The following is a 16,951-nucleotide window of genomic DNA, read 5'->3' on the forward strand; positions in this document are numbered from 1 at the left end:
TTAAAAAAAAAAGAAACTTAGTTTATTCCTGGATTCTGAGCCCCTCATCTACAAGCTGTCAGTGTATGGTCTTCCCAGTATGGTGGTTCTTGAGTGGGGCACCTCTACTTCCACTGATGCCTGTTTTCTTCATGTAAATAAACAATCTGTGTATCATAGCTGCTTATCCAGTATGTACAAAAAATTCTAGCCTCCCAGTTGAATTGAGGAACATTAGGTATCCTTCTTGCCTACAAGAATTGACACTTCAAAACCTTATTCCATCCTGTAATAAACTGGATTCCAACTTTTGTTAAGGCTTCTTGATAGGCAAATAAAGATTGTCCTTTGTATTAATTCTTGTTTTCCCTCCCCAGTTCCTGAATAAAGTTGGATATTACACCCAAGTTTAAAAACCCTAAAAAGGGATTTTAAAAAATAGTAAGCTGTTGAAGCAGAGGGCTAAATGGTAGTGTGATAGATTTTAGCACCATCTCCTGGGCTCTCCACTGTATAAATTCACATTCTTCAGCCTTCTCTTTGGTTAATGCCGAAAACAAACCTTTTGTAGGACTGCTTTTCCTCTGTGTGTGGTGTAAGGGTTGATCTCTTTCCCACCCCCAGATGCTGGAAAATCAGATGGAAGTGCGGAAGAAGGAGATCGAGGAGCTCCAGAGCCAAGCCCAGGCCCTGAGCCAGGAGGGCAAGAGCACGGACGAGGTGGACAGCAAGCGCCTCACTGTGCAGACCAAGTTCATGGAGCTGTTGGAACCCTTGAACGAACGGAAGCATAATCTGCTAGCCTCCAAAGAGATCCACCAGTTCAACCGGGATGTGGAAGACGAGATTGTGAGTGGGCCCTTATAGCACAAGTGGCTTTTCCCTAAAGCTCCTTGCTTGTCCTAAAGTCCATATTCTGTTGAATTCACCCTATGAATTCTGTGAGCTGAGCTGTCACAGGTGAAGCTCTGTGAATGCTAAGGGTTTTTTCTGCTTTCCAAATCACTGGGTAGTGAAATGGTCAAAGTGCTTGGCTGCTAACCAAAAGATTGAAGGTTCTGGTCCACCTGGAGGCTTGCAGAAGAAAGGCCTGGCTATCTGCATCTGAGAAATTCAGCCCTTGAAAAACCTGTGGAGCATAAGTCTACTCTGACACACATGGTGTACCTTTGAGCTGTAATCAACTCAGTGGCTTGTTTGCTAGTTTTCACTCTGACACAAAATGCTTCTCCATTGTTGTCACTGATTGTCTCATTTTGAAACCCCTGTGATAGTATTTTTAAATATAAGTAAATAATGAAGACTCACAGTGAGCCAGACACTGGGGATACAGTAAGGTTTGAAAGCGTAACCCTTGCCCTGTGTGTGAGACGAGGGCGGTGTTTCCTCAGGGGCCTCTTCCAAATGGTGTCGAGCACACTGTCTCTGTGAAGCTGGCCCCTCTGCCACCCCCTGCTGCTCATTTGTCTCTTATATTTATTCTGCTGAACGGTCCGGGGACTCTGTCTGACTGCCTATTTACATTTTTTTCCAGTTGTGGGTTGGAGAGAGGATGCCTTTGGCAACTTCCACGGATCATGGCCACAACCTCCAGACTGTGCAGCTGTTAATAAAGAAAAATCAGGTAAGTGTTTCTGCTTGGGCTAGCTTAGTCTGATAGATAATTGCTGTAAATTACAAGGCAGGGTATGTTGGAGAGCTTTGCAGGCCTGTGATTTCTTTTTAACACTAATGGCTTGATGTATAAACATTGTGCAGTTGTAATCTAGCAAGCCCTCCTGTGTGTGTGTCCCACTCCCACACAGACCCTCCAGAAGGAAATCCAGGGACACCAGCCTCGCATCGACGACATCTTCGAGCGGAGCCAGAACATCATCACTGACAGCAGTAGCCTCAATGCTGAGGCCATCAGGCAGAGGCTCGCCGACCTGAAGCAGCTGTGGGGCCTCCTCATTGAGGAGACGGAGAAGCGCCACAGGCGGCTTGAGGAGTCGCACAAGGCCCAGCAGTATTACTTTGACGCGGCTGAGGCTGAAGCGTGGATGAGTGAGCAGGAGCTGTACATGATGTCTGAGGAGAAGGCCAAGGTGAGAGAGTGTTCCAGCCCTGTGAAAGGATGTGAGAAGCCTGTCTTCTGCCCCCATCCAGCCTCAGACTCAAAGCCTGACCTCATTTTCTGCTTGTGGCTGTGTCTTTGTGATCATCTCACTTGTCGCCTTTGAATGTCACTGGGGCACCATGGTGCATGCGTCTGAAATCTAGCTGCTGTTTCCCCTCAAAGTTTTCTTGTCTGAATCCTGGTCTGTTATTAAGACTGAGTTTACACCTATCTTTTTGAATGAGATCCCATTTATTTATTTTCTCATTCTGTTCATGCTTTTGTTGTCTAACCTGATGTTATTGTTAGTTGCCATCATGTCAGTTCTAACTCCTGACCCCATGTATGCAGGGTTGAACTGCCCCCATAGGTTTTCAAGGCTGTGACCTTTCAGAAGCATATCACCAGGCCTTTCTTCTGAGGCACCTTTGGATGGGTTCAAAACATCAACCTTTTGGTTAGTAGTTAAATGATTAACCTTTTGTGGCTGGGAGGTTTGAACTGCCTACATTGCAGCTAGTTACTTGAGTGCTGAACTTTTTGTGCCACCCAGGGACCTTGATCATTTTTTTTTTTTTTTAATAGAAATATACCAAGGTACTTCTGCTCTCTCTAGGTATAGCATTACCTGGGCTTTTGCAAGAGGTACAAGAGGCCTCTGAGACTGTTTAAAAGTACTTTAAAGGTTCTAAAATGCTGCTGCCAATGTACCTGATGACTGAAAAATCTCAGCCAGCCATGATGTACTTGCTTTGCCTGAACTTGACTTTATCCCTCAGCAGCCTGGTGATCACAGCCTCGGTGACCCTGTAGAGCAGTTCTACTCTATACACGGGATCGTGACTTGGAATGACTTGATGGCAACTAACAACAACATTGCATAAGACAATAAGAGCATGAATAGAAAAAGACAAACACAGTCTATATTGTCCTCATATTTGTCTTTCAGAGAGACCTCTGTGGTCCAGTCCCTGTCGATACTCTTGGAAACCTTCTGTGTCACACTGCCCCTATCACACATCTGTGTTTTCTTTTCTGGTGATCCTTCATCCGGCTCTGCTATGCAGTCAGCCTGTCCCTCTTCGAGGTGGCTTTGGCCCTGAAGTAGACAGCTGTGTTGTGACCGTCCCTCTCTCCACAGGATGAGCAGAGTGCTGTCTCCATGTTGAAGAAGCACCAGATTCTGGAGCAAGCTGTGGAAGACTACGCGGAGACGGTGCACCAGCTCTCCAAGACCAGCCGGGCCCTGGTGGCCGACAGCCATCCTGAAAGGTGAGTGCCATTCTGTAAAGAAGAGGCTGGGCTAGCCATTCCTCCCAGTAAGGAGTTCTTTACCCAAGAAAACAGCAGCATTCATCCTGAGTAATGGGTGAGGTTCGTGTTTGGGAGGTATTTTGAAAACAAGCCCAGAGGTCTAAGCTGCATAGGAAAGGGAACTGTTTGTTACATTAGGAAATTGATTTTATGGGATAAGTATTTCCTTTTGGTCAAGGCCCTATGAAAAGATGATTGGTGGCCATGGGAGAACAGAAGGGCAGTGTTTGCACAGGGAGCTAGCTCAGGGTGAGGGAGTGCATGGGAGGAAGGAGTAACTATGGGGATAAAGTGGGAAAAGAGCTGCTACAGTGTGGGGAACTGCAGTCAGTGTCATGAGACAAAATGTGTATGAACTGCTGTATGGAAAATGAATTTGCTCTGTAAACTTTCACCCCAATTACAGTAAAATTAAATAAGTTAATAAAGATGATTGATGGTAAAAGTCAGAAGTACAGGTGACTTACACAGATATATGTAATCAAAACACTACCTCCTGGATTGGAAAAGTCATTCTGTTTAGGAAGATAGTTATTTGGGAGAGCAAATTTTAAGAGGCATGATAGAGAATAAATGATGTTGTTGTTGTGTGCCGTCGAGTCGGACCTGACTCATATAGCGACCCCTCCTTGGGTTTCCGAGGCAGTATCACTATAGAAGTAGATTGCCCCATCACCCTTCCGAGGAGTGGCTGGTGGGTTTGAACTGCCAGCCTTCTGGTTAGCAGTCAAGTGCCTTAGGCTCTATGCTACCAGAGCTCCCAGAGAATACATGGGCCTATAAAATAAAACAACTCCCAGGAAGAATGAATTATCTGATTTGCTCTCATCCTTAACTTTCATACAACAAGTGCTGAGGGTGCCTTTGGAAAAATAGAGAAATGAGTGCCTAATAGTCATCAACTACACCGACTCCTCACTTACCAACTGTCTCGCTGACATTTCGCATTCACAATGACAGTTAAAAATCTACTATCAACTGTGTTGCCCATTAATGAGGCAGCAGGCATAGCAGCAAAGGCTGTGGAGTGCTCTGTCCTGCAAGTATCTTCGGGAAGCCTCTGGGAAGCTGGGCCAAGCTGCTCCATGCCTTCTGCTCCTTCCCTCTGGTGAAGGCGCCATGTCTGTTGCCGTGGACAGGCAACACAGAGCCAGCAGGTGCCTGCTCTGTATTCCCAGTTCCTAGATGGCTTTGAGGCGCTGCAACTCGAAATTGCTGTGGGGTGAGAAGGGAGGAAACAGTCATCAGGGAGGGTGTTTAGCAGACATGCATACCAAAGTGAGCTGAATTGGGTCTGAAGCCTTGGCCTCAGTGGGGTCGGGTGTGCAGCCAGGATCCCAGTGCCCTCACAGAGGACCTAAGCCAAGGGCAGAGCAGGTGCCAAGACTGGTAATGCAGTGCTTGCCAGGGTGGGAGGGAAGCCCTGGAGGTGGCTCTGTGAGGGAGGCTCTGACCTAGCACAGCAAGAAAGTGAAGTGGTTGAGTGGTAGGCCCTGCAGTCACACAGCCTGGATTTATCTAGCTTTGTCTCCTCCAAGCCACCTCCTTGCAGAGGAATAATCCATAACTGGACTTGTCACACTGATGATTACATCAGTAAATATTAGCTGTTATTATTTCTATGATCATATTTTCTAAATAGAGAAAATTGGACAAATGGATAGTCTGAAAATGGGGGAAAAAGTCCTCCATTCTCACATAATGTTGATTTTCACTTAACAGGGTGTTTAAAACCTAACCATGTTGATAAGTGAGGAGTGGGTATATACAACAGGCTCCTTGATTAATTTCAATGCAGTCATTTTAGATTTCTGTGTAACTATCCATTTGTGGCTGAGAAAAGAAAGAATGGGCTTCATGGGTTAACCAAGGCAAGTTGAGGGAGATGAGGTCGGCTCAATGTCTGTGTTGGTCAGGGAGGTCCTTAAGGTGTCCTTGATCAAGATTTCCAGGAAAGTGGCTTCCTAGTCTCCAGGGAAGGAGCTCTGGTGGTGCAGTGCCTAAGGCATTTGACTGCTAACCAGAAGGTTGGCCGTTCAAAACCAACAGCCACAATGTGGAAGGAAGATGGGACAATCTACTTCCATGAATATTTATCACCTTGGAAACCTAATGGGGGTCAGAATCGACTCGATGGCAGTGAGTTTGGTTTTTTTGAGTCTCCAGGGAGAAGCACCGTCAAGTCCTTATCTCTTTGATTTCCTATTATAGGATTGTTTTTCCAAAACGGGGTGTGGAAAATAAAGTAAGAAGCCTCCTGACTGAAACCCCAAAACCAAACCAAACCAAACCTACTGCCATCGAGTCAGTTCCAATTCATAGGGACCACTGTTGGGTTTCTTAGGCAGTAAATCTTTGCAGAAGTAGATTGCCCCATCTTCCTTTGTGGAGTGGCTGGTGGGTTTGAACCACAAACCTTCTGGGTAGCAGTCAAATGCCTTAAGCACTGTGCCACCAGAGCTCCTGACTGAAGTTTCAGAACCAATAAAACAGGAGCCCCAAGGTCAGCTCTCCTAGTAGGCAAGTGTGTATAGCCCAGAGAAAGCAAAGGCTGGATCATGCCAGATGGGGGCAGGGGGTCACTTGTCCCTTTGGCAGCATGACTGATTTTTCACTAATTTCTAATGTTGAAGGAAATCCTGACTTCCACATTAGTAAAAATTGACTTAGAGTCCCTCCCCTCCCTCCAGCTTTACTCTCAGGATGGCCTTCAGCCTCAATTATTGTATGTTTTGTTTACACATATGAACCTATTATTCCTTAAAGTTGAGGTCAAATTTCAGAGTTTTATTTTTCCAGCCAAATAGGTTACCTAGAAGTTTCCTTTGAGAAATTTCATGGAACGGGCTCTCCTGGTATCTCTAGCTCATTTGTTTTTCCCCCTGAAGAAAATTGGCATTTAAAGTTCATTTGCCCCCACAATGCTCTCTCTTTTCCAGTGAGCGCATTAGTATGCGGCAGTCCAAAGTAGACAAGCTGTACGCTGGTCTGAAAGACCTTGCTGAGGAGAGGAGAGGCAAGCTGGACGAGAGGCACAGGCTCTTCCAGCTGAACCGGGAGGTGGACGACCTGGAGCAGTGGATCGCTGAGCGGGAGGTGGTTGCAGGGTCACACGAGCTGGGCCAGGACTACGAGCACGTCACGGCAAGTACTTTGTCTAGAGCAGGCATGCTTGTGCGGTGAGTGTTGCACAAGCAAGTCCATCTGTAGCCTTCATTTGTGAGCAGATGAACACCGTACACTCTAATCAAAGGTCATAGGATTCAGTTTGAACTCAGGTGTTATCACTTACTTGGTGCCTTTGACTTAGGTTGGTTAACCTCTCTGCCCCCTTCCGGAAGGGAAAAGAGATGGAGGCAGTGCCTTATTCTGCTCCAGTGAGCTGGAGGAAGCCTGATTGATAGAGATTTTAAAGCTAAGATCTCTTATTCCTGAGTCAAGTCATGTGTATCACTCATTACCTCCCTCCTGGGGGCAGATTCTTTCCAAATGATATTCATGTGATCAGGAAATGCACTTTTCACAATGGCCTCATTGATTTCTTTATGCTCACTCCTATTTCAGATGTTACAAGAACGGTTCCGAGAATTTGCTCGAGACACAGGGAACATTGGGCAGGAACGTGTGGATACAGTCAACCACATGGCAGATGAACTCATCAACTCCGGGCATTCAGATGCCGCCACCATCGCTGAGTGGAAGGACGGCCTCAACGAAGCCTGGGCTGACCTCCTGGAACTCATTGACACAAGAACACAGATTCTTGCTGCCTCCTATGAACTGCACAAGTTTTACCACGATGCCAAGGAGATCTTTGGACGCATACAGGACAAACACAAGAAACTCCCTGAGGAGCTTGGGCGGGATCAGAACACAGTGGAAACCTTACAGAGGATGCACACCACGTTTGAGCATGACATCCAGGCCCTGGGCACTCAGGTGGGTGGGGGCATTCTGATAGGGGTGTTTGGCCAGGGTGGGTGGGGAGGACTCCTTTCCGTAGAGTCTTTGTGCCTCTCTCAACATCTTGCCATTCCTTGGCTCCTTCAAAACATGCCTGGAAGAGCTGCCCAAGTGAAACCCACACACAAGTACACACGTGCCTGTTGCCATGTCATGCTCCATAAAGTTTAAAGTTTGCCACATTTGCAAATGTTGTTAACTGAGTGTCTTCATAATTAAAATATAAGTAAACATACAAGCCAGATGCACACACAAACATTTGCGAGTGACAGGCCTTCGCAACAAGAGTTTGTATTACGTTTGCATATCCAAAGAGAATTGTTTCCAAAATAGTATCTTCTTATTTTCTATCAGCCACAGTCCAAGTTATGTATTTGCGAAGAGACATAACAGCTCTAATGTTTTAATGTGCCTGGTAGCCTTTTTACCCCAATATAAAACAGCTAACACTAAAACTTAGTTTAAAACATGTTTGACCAAGTCGTAACAGTCAACAGTAAGAAGCTATAGTGTAATCACCCTCCAGCTTCCTTTCTGATCTCTGTAGTTTCTTGTTTAGTTTGGTGTTGGATCTTTTAGTTGAAACACAATTAGTTTTCCTTCTCAATTTCATAGTCCCAGGGAAGGCAGATTTACTAAAGATAACACAACGCAATGCACTGCCGTCGAGTCAGATCCAACTCATAGCGCCCTCTTCTTGGGATTCCGAGGCAGTATCACTACAGAAATAGATTGCCCAACCTTCCTTCCGAGGAGTGGTTGTTGGGTTTGAACCACCAGTCTTCTAGTTAGCAGTCAAATGCCTTAGGCACTATGCCACCAGAGGTTTTATTTTTGTTTGTGAAGAGTGTATTAATTATCTGATTCAAAGGCCAGGTAGTAAATATTTTCAACTTTGTGGGCCATATGTTGCAACTGCTCAGCTGTGTAGCATACAGCAGCCTCAGAGGAGACATAAACGAACCAGCATGGCTGCATTCTGGAAGTCTCGGTTTATAAAAACAAGCAGCCTGGATTTGGCCCTGGGTTGAAATTTGCTGGCCCCTGATGTGATGGATCAGCCTTACCATTCTGTAGTGTACCTACAGGTTTTAGAAGAGGCCCACCAGATGTTATAAGGGTCTCTGGTCTGATAGATTCCCCAGTGCTGCGAAAAGCTGCCATTTGAAAGCTCATCAACTTCATGTTGAGTGGCTTTCATTCCACCTGAGGTCTTGGATGTGTGGCAGCAGGATGTGTAAGGATGCAGTCTGACATGTGGTTAAGAGCACAGGCTCTAGACAAGGGCAGACCCTGATTTGACTTGGGCATGTTGCTCTTTATGCAAGTTTGGTTTTCTTCTCTCAGCTTCAATGCCCTAATGCTTTGAGGATTGAGAGGTTGTTTGCAAAATTAAGGATGTAGGAAGAGCTATATAAATGTAACAGAGTTCTCTGATTATTTTTACATAATAAAAGCTTGGAGAAACTTGGAATGTCTAGAGATGAAGATAGCAACTTTATCAGTAACAGGTCTTTCCTTTGCATCTTGAAAATGATGTATGTTTAGAAATAGAAGAGACTCAGAGATGGTGGAGTTGCTTTTTGATTTTTTTTGTTAAGTCCCTTCCTCTCTGAGGCTCAGAGAGATGAGGGAACCTAACAAGGGTCCAGTAGAATCCAGGCCAGGAACCAGGAATCGCCTCCCTCAAGTTTTACAGTCTCCAACTCTCCATACCCACTGGACCAGCCATCAGGCTTTATGACAAAAAAAAAAAAAAAAAAACCAAACTCACTGCTATTGAGTTGATTCCAACTCATAGTGACCCCCATTGGGTTTCCAAGGCTATGAATCTTTGTGGAAGTGGATTGCCCCATCTTCCTCTTGTGGAGCAGCTGGGGGTTTGAACAGCTGACCTTCTGGTTAGCAGCCAAATGCCTTATCCGCTATGTCACCAGAGCTCCTTGTTTTTATGACAAGGAGCTATAAAATTAATTGTAATAGCATTTCACCAAGAAAGGCAGATTCTCAGAAGGGTGGTGATCACTTCTCTTGGCCATTTTATTCTTGGGCCAGCTTGATCCACCACCATTCTCCTGCAGGGAGATGTGGGGAAACACTCCGGGTGGTCCTCAAGGGCTACTTAAAGCAGTAGTTAATTCTTGTGGGAATTCTCATTTTTGCTGCCCTTGCAAATTAGAAAACAAGAGGTACAGGAAAAGATGGTTATGTTTGTTTGCTTAATTACTTGGAAAGGTTTGGTTAGTGATACAGAAAATTAGCTTTTCAGATAATCTCTCAGGAACTTGCTTGCTATAATTTGAGTTATAATTGAAATGAGCCATATTAGAGAATATTTCCCAAAGTCTCTTAGGATGTAGAAATCAAATCAGCAGGGAAATCAGATCCCATTGATTCTTCGTTGGCATCTTTTATAAAAACCTCTTTTTCTTATGTATTACCAAAGTCAGGGGTCTTTTTGTGCATATGGGGTCAGTAATCCACCTCTGCCCAAGCTCCCCGGTTGTCTGTCCCTGCCCATATTTACCCCCCACACACCTCCCACATAGCATTTCCTCACATGCTGTCCACACAGACATCTAGAGGCTCCCATCACCTAGGACTATTGCCTTCCGACTGTGAATCCACATTCTCATCAGAAAATAATTGTTGAGTACACATTCTCCATACATGTGTGGTTTTAACTAGACATTGTACACATGTACAGGGAGCCCTGGTGGTGCAGTGGTTAAATGCTTGGTTGACAACTGAAAAGTCACTGGCTTGAACCCAGCAGCCCCTCTGTGAGAGAAAAAAGATGTGGCAGTCTACTTCTGTAAAGAGTACAGCCTTGGAAAACCCTATGGGTCAATTCTGCTCTGTTCTATAGCATGACTAAGAATTGGTATCTACTTGACAGTGGTGGGTTACAGCACTACTAATATGTACATTATATAAAACACACAGGAAAGAGGAATTTAAAAATATAAAATAGCCCAGTTACTAGTTTCTCTCTTATCCCTCAAGAAGGCCTTTATATGCCTTTCCATTTCCCATTTGCTGTCAAGTTACCTCTTCCTCTTCCTGGTGACCCTGGTTCATGCACTCAGCTGATAACTGGGAAGTTGGAGATTTGAGTCCAACCAGAGGGGCCTGAGAAGAAAGATCTCATGATCTACTTCCAAAACATCATCCATTGAAAACTCTCTGGGGCATATTTCTACTCTGACGTATGTGGGGTTGCCATAAGAGGGTCTCCAGGAATAGTTGTTTTCTTAAAAAATTTTATTGTGCTTTTGCTGAAAATTTACATAGCAAATTAAAAAAAAAACAACAACAAAAAAAACAGACTCACTACCATCAAGTCGGATCCAACTCACAGCAGCCCCTCCTTGGGTTTCTGAGGCCATGTCACTACGGAAGTAGATTGCCCAATCTGCCCCCTAAGGAGTGAATGGCGGGTTTGAACCACCAGCCTTCTGATTTGCAGTCAAATGCCTTAGGCACTATGCCACCAGAGCTCCTATATAGCAAATTAGGTTCCTACTTACTAATTTCTATATGACAGCAGTGTGTTTTTTTTTATTAGGATTTGGGTGAAGATTTACAGAGTAAATTCACTTTTCATACAGCAGTTCACATATACTTTGTCTCATGTCATTGACCAAAATTTACAATGCAGCAGCTCCCCTCCCACTTCCTCCCCATAGTTACCTCCTCCCAGTGTCCATCCCTTCATACTCTTCTGCACCCTGAGAGGCCCACTGTAGCAGTGCGTTTTTATACACGTTCAAGTGACATTCGTTACATTTCCCACATCATGTCAACATTCTTATTATTTCCATTCTCGTTGTTAACATTTCCATTAATCAAACTTCCCTGCCCTCATTTCCCATCCCCTTCTCAACTTTTTTAAGATAAATGTTGATGATTTGATTTCATATAGATGTTTTGTTTTGTTTTTAAGGAGCACAGCACTCATGGGTGATATTGTTTAGTTTATGAGCCAATCTGTTGTTCAGCTAAAAGATGACCTCCAGGAACTGGTTTTGGTTCCAGGTTCAAAGGGTATCTCAGGGACTCCACCAATCTGGCCTTTTTTTTTTTTTTTTTGAGAATTTGAGTTTTATTGTACATTTTTCTCTCATTCTATACAGGACCATCTAGTTACAATGATCAATAGTGATAGCCAAGTACCATCTAGTTTTTCTGGTCTCAGAATAGATGAGGCCATGGGTCGTGTGGATTATTAGTCCCGTAGACAAATTTCTTCTTTGAGTCTTTGGTTTCTTTCTCTTTTACTGCAAATTAAGTAGAGACCAATAGTTGTATCTTAGATGGCAGCTCATAAGCATTAAGACCCAGACGTGCAAACGAGGATGTAAAACATAGACTTCATGGACTGTATCATACCAGTTGACGAAGTTGTCCCAAGAGACTATGCTCCTAAACATTAAACATTCAAACCTATTTAACTAATCCTGGAAGGTGTTTGGTTACCTGTCTGTGAATGTGCCCCCTACATGCTTTATTATGTACATGACTATGTGTGTAATACACATACGTATCTACCTGTATAACAACTCACATACTTTTTGGTGGAATGTATTTTTAAAAATGCATAAACCTGTTCTTGTTTTCCCCTTTTTTCACACAGAATGTAGAATTGTGCGCACACTGTCTGCACTTTGTCTATTCCACTTAGTGGTCCTCCTGGAGCCATAGAGTGTGTGTGGATGTGCTACCATCTATTTAACCAGCCCCCATTGGTGGACATTTACTTTATCTTGTCTTTTTGTTTTTAAAAGCAATGCTGAAGTAAACAGCCCCATGTATATTTGTTTCCTGAATACACAAGGATATCTGCAAGATAAATTCTCCGAAGTTGGATCATAAAGTCTAAAGGGTAGACATGCATTTGTAATTGTTTTTACTGCCTGTTGCCTTCTGCAGGAGCTGTGCCCTTCTAGATTTCTGTCACATGTATCAGCTTCCTGACAAAGAAGACCAACAGAGTTTTGCATTTTTGCATTTTTGCCTATTAATAGATGACATTACAGTGTCTCTGTGGAGCATTTTTTCATGTTTAATACTCATTTGCATTTTCTCCTTGCTAAACTTTTCTCTTCGTGCCAGTTTTATGTTGAGATGTTGGTTTGTTTTTCCTCCCTCCTTTGGGCTTTGATGACTGTAGTAGGTGAAAAAGATACCTTACCAAAAATACATAGATGCAAATGGGAAAATTGCATCATCATTGGCTGCATATAACAAATCACAGTCCCAAACCAAAACCAAACCCACTGCCATCAAGTCGATTTCACCTCATAACGACCCTGTAGGACAGAGTAGAGCTGCCCCATAAGGTTTCCAGGACTAAATCTTTACAGAAGCATACTGCCATCTTTCTCCCGCTGGTGGGTTCAGACTGCTGACCTTGTGGTTAACAGCTGAATGGTTTACCCACTGTCTGACCAGATTTCTTCATCTTCCAGTTTTACACAAAGTTTTTTTTTTGACATTTAGCCAGTAAAACTTCTTTTCCACATCACTTAGTTGTTCTTTCAACATTAGCTGCTGCATTTTTTAAGTTTCTTTAAGTTTAAAGGTCACTAAGGTTATATAGTTGATAGGCATATTTTCAGAAACAACATTAAAGCAATGGAATGCCATCTTCAAAATATGTTCTTAATGGCAGTTTATTTCTTAGTCATGATGAAAAATATTATTTTTACTTGAAGGTGTAGATTAGGCTTTTTAAAAAAAAAAAAACAACAACTATTTCTGGATATGTGCCATGTGCTTTCTGGACATGTCCCAGGTATACCATCTTTATGATCCCGATCACGTCCAGGGAATCTCTCCTGTGTTCTGTAGCATTGCATTTCCACCCCACCTTGGGTTTCCGAGACAGTATCACTACGGAAGTAGATTGCCCCATCTTCCTTCCGAAGTCAGGATGAAAAATATTATTTTTACTTGAAGGTGTAGATTAGCCTTTTTTTAAATTAAAAAAAAAAAAAAAATTTTCTGGATATGTGCCATGTGCTTTCTGGACATGTCCCAGGTATACCATCTTTATGATCCCGATCATGTCCAGGGGATCTCTCCTGTGTTCTGTAGCATTGCATTTCTTACCATTCATACAGAACATAATACAGTGTAGTTCCATATCTTTATAGTAAACTTTGGTTTCTGTGACACAAACTCTTCAATGAAATTGTGGGTGCTGAGACCATATTGTGGCTTGGTGCCCACATTCTGGTTCAGGCAGGACAGTGTGTTGTGCTGCCTTGTGCAGGAGTGGTGATTGGTGGAGAGAAGGCCTTGGTGGTCTCACCTGGCTTGTTTCCCCCATGGCTTTGCAGGTGAGGCAGCTGCAGGAGGATGCAGCCCGTCTCCAGGCAGCCTACGCTGGCGACAAAGCTGATGACATCCAGAAGCGAGAGAATGAAGTCCTGGAGGCCTGGAAGGCCCTGCTAGACGCCTGTGAGGGCCGCAGGGTACGGCTTGTCGACACAGGGGACAAGTTCCGCTTCTTCAGCATGGTGCGTGACCTCATGCTCTGGATGGAGGATGTAATCCGGCAAATTGAAGCCCAGGAGAAGCCACGGTAATGCTCCTGGCCGCCTGGTCGGGAAGAAATGGGGCCATGTGGCCCTGGTTAGTGCGTAGAAGTGGGGATCTTCCTGAGAAAACTATGAGCCTTGAAAGTAGTTCTTGACTGAGAGCTTTGAGGCCACAGCAAGATTACGGGTGTTTTGGTGAGAACCACCTCTGCTTCAGTCATCTCTGCTATAACAAGGGACGGGATCTGGTTTTGTCAAGGCCTGTCAAGCCTTCCTTCTTCCTCCCCTCTACCCACTGCCATGTTCCGCGCTCACCCATACCCTCCTGCCCACCTCATGCTTCTAGCAGCCACAACTAACTCTGTCTCATCATTGGAGTAAGGTGGCTCCTCTGAGTTCTTCCACTTGTCAAGTTTGTTTAAAGACCATTCTACCACTCATTGTACACACTAGTAAGGATATCATTTACCCTTCAACATCTGCTTTAATGGAGTCTTGAAATGATGTAACATTTGTTCAGTACCTTCCCTTTGGCTTTGTTTCATGCAAAGAAATAAAGAGAAACTAATGGATGAACAAACAGAGACTAATATAAACTCCAGTTTACCTCTGCCAGTTCACCTCCCACCATAACTGAGATAAATGATACTCTAAGAGGAGGGGACGGGGAGGATAAGTTGTGGGGTTTTGTTTTGTTTTTTTTTTTAAGTCGTTGTATTTCCTGGATCAGGACTTTCTGGTCAGCAGGTTTGATCCATGAGGAACTCTCACAGCTCTCCCTGGAGTTTATTTGTCAGCTGGTTCCTGTTCTGTGTCTTCATGTCCTAATGAGGCTACCTCAGCTACTCTTGAACAGACATGTCCTAGGCCTTGGGCTATGACTGGCCACACCTGTTCTGACCTCTGTGTCTCTGGACAAGAGTTCAGAGTAAAGGTTTAAACAGAGATCCAGTGGTTTTTCTGGCCATTGCCTAGCAACCATTTTTAAGATATTCAGTACCCATCAAAGGAAAAGTAGTACCTTGTTCTAAACATGTGTTGGTTGGCTGGCCTCAGCTCTACTCCTTGTGCTTCAGATCTAGTGACCTAGCCTGTGAGTTAGGCCTGAAGGCTAATTATACTGTGAGACCATTTCCTTCACATTAATTACATGTTTTAAAACCTACACATTTATTTGAAAAGCTTGATCTCCTAAAGGCAATATTATTTGTCTAATTTTAGGGACGTGTCATCTGTTGAACTCTTAATGAATAATCATCAAGGTATCAAAGCTGAAATTGATGCTCGAAATGACAGTTTCACAACCTGCATTGAACTTGGGAAATCCCTGTTGGCAAGAAAACACTATGCTTCAGAGGAGGTAGGGGTCCTGATTTGCTTTTGGGGTTAAGGGGTAACTGCAGCTGGTGTTAAGATGTAAAATGACTTTATGTTATGTGAATATGTGTGTATGCGCACACACATACACATGCTGATAAAGCTGTTTCAAAACTTCCTGCTGCTTTCCCACATTGTCTAGAGTAAGACAATGTCGGTGTTATAACATACCCATGTAAATACACACACATACATATAACATGCATCACACACGTAGAAACTAATACATGAACGGGTTGCACAGTTTGCCAACACCTCCCCCCCCCCAAAAAAAAGAAAAAATATAATGTGCATGTTGTTTGTGTAACAATGCAGTACACTAGATTCTAGGCCCAGAGCTGATAATTGATGGCTCAGAAGATAATTTTGAAGGCCCCTGGATGAAATGTTTGCCCCTGCTCTGCTCCTCCATCAGTAGTCTTCTGGTTTCACCGCTTCTCCCTTACTTGTATCATAGATTGGTTACTCTTGGGTGTTCATTTGCTGATTCCTGTTCGGATGGTGATAATGAAGACATCACTGACCAGATCAATGTCTGCCCCTCCTCCCCAAGGGAATGAAGTCCTCTCGGAGTTCGGGGTTCTGCCCCCTTGTTATCTCTCTCTCCCTGGATGTGCTTGCTCACTGCAGGAGCCGCAGAGTCTCATGGGGGGCCAGCACATTGTTGGCAGCTCTGAGTAGAGCCCCCTTCCTCTTCACTCCCTCTGAAAGGTCCCTGTTTCACCATTCCATGTTTATCTGTCCTCCTTCCCTAGTACACCCCTAGGCTGAACAGCTCTTGGAAATTCCCTGGTCCTGGCTTACTGGTAGTCTCTACAGAAACGTGTGTTTGTCTTGTATGAAGTTACCAGTCAAGGGGATGATGAGAAGGATGTGGTGTAGTGTATTAAGATGTCCTGGGCTTCTCTTTTCTCACAGATCAAGGAAAAGTTACTGCAGTTGACAGAAAAGAGAAAAGAAATGATTGACAAGTGGGAAGACCGGTGGGAATGGCTAAGACTAAGTAAGGACATGCTTCATTTATTTTTCTGGTCTTTCTGGGTGCCCAGTGAAAGCATATGAGCTTATTTTCCTGCTTTAATTAATAAGATGTTATTACTTAATGTATTTTGTGTTTCTAAATGCTTCATGTTTGAATGCCTGATTGCACCATTTCATGCTCAATATTATTTTTAAAATGTGCCCTGTGGCATAGTCATTGTTTTCACCCCATGATTGATCTCAGTGTTGGAAGTGCGACTTGGGAACTACACGGGAAAGAGAGAATTCGGCATCCTTCTGGATCAGGAGCTCAGGTAGCATAAAGGATAAGGCATCTGGCTGCTAACCAGAAGGTCACTGGTTCAAACCCACCAGCCGCCACTCCATGGAAGGAAGATGGGTGCTCTACTTCTGTAAAGATTTACAACCTCAGAAACCCAGTGGGGGTCACTATGAGTCAGAATCAACTCAGTAGCATTGAGTTTGGTTTGGTTTGGTTCTGAGTCAGTGCAGAGAGGGGGTTCCCTACCCAGTTGTCTTTGAGAATAATTACTGCTGGTAGAAGGCCGAAGGTTGGCCTGATTATAAAAGTTATAAGATACCTTATATTAGATGTTCTTCTTGAAAGGTTGATAACATAATGAAATACAAGTTAACATCTATTAAGGATGAACTAGGTGTTATTCTGGGAGCT

General features: G+C 43.9%; 1 protein-coding gene across 1 annotated transcript in view; it reads left to right on the plus strand.

Annotated features, from left to right (window-relative positions):
- SPTBN1 (spectrin beta, non-erythrocytic 1) overlaps positions 1 to 16,951 on the plus strand; it is a 185,338-nt gene that overhangs the window by 154,339 nt on the left and 14,048 nt on the right. The window contains exons 20-28 of the mRNA XM_007937990.2: positions 604 to 828; positions 1,514 to 1,603; positions 1,785 to 2,066; positions 3,219 to 3,349; positions 6,331 to 6,535; positions 6,956 to 7,330; positions 13,699 to 13,943; positions 15,121 to 15,259; positions 16,195 to 16,279. Of these exons, the coding sequence (XP_007936181.1) occupies positions 604 to 828; positions 1,514 to 1,603; positions 1,785 to 2,066; positions 3,219 to 3,349; positions 6,331 to 6,535; positions 6,956 to 7,330; positions 13,699 to 13,943; positions 15,121 to 15,259; positions 16,195 to 16,279 (1,777 nt within the window). The remainder of the gene's footprint in view (positions 1 to 603; positions 829 to 1,513; positions 1,604 to 1,784; positions 2,067 to 3,218; positions 3,350 to 6,330; positions 6,536 to 6,955; positions 7,331 to 13,698; positions 13,944 to 15,120; positions 15,260 to 16,194; positions 16,280 to 16,951) is intronic.

This window comes from Orycteropus afer, unplaced genomic scaffold (assembly GCF_000298275.1).
Source record: "Orycteropus afer afer isolate SDZICR_OR568_19922 unplaced genomic scaffold, OryAfe1.0 scaffold00046, whole genome shotgun sequence".
NCBI classification, from domain to species: domain Eukaryota; kingdom Metazoa; phylum Chordata; class Mammalia; order Tubulidentata; family Orycteropodidae; genus Orycteropus; species Orycteropus afer.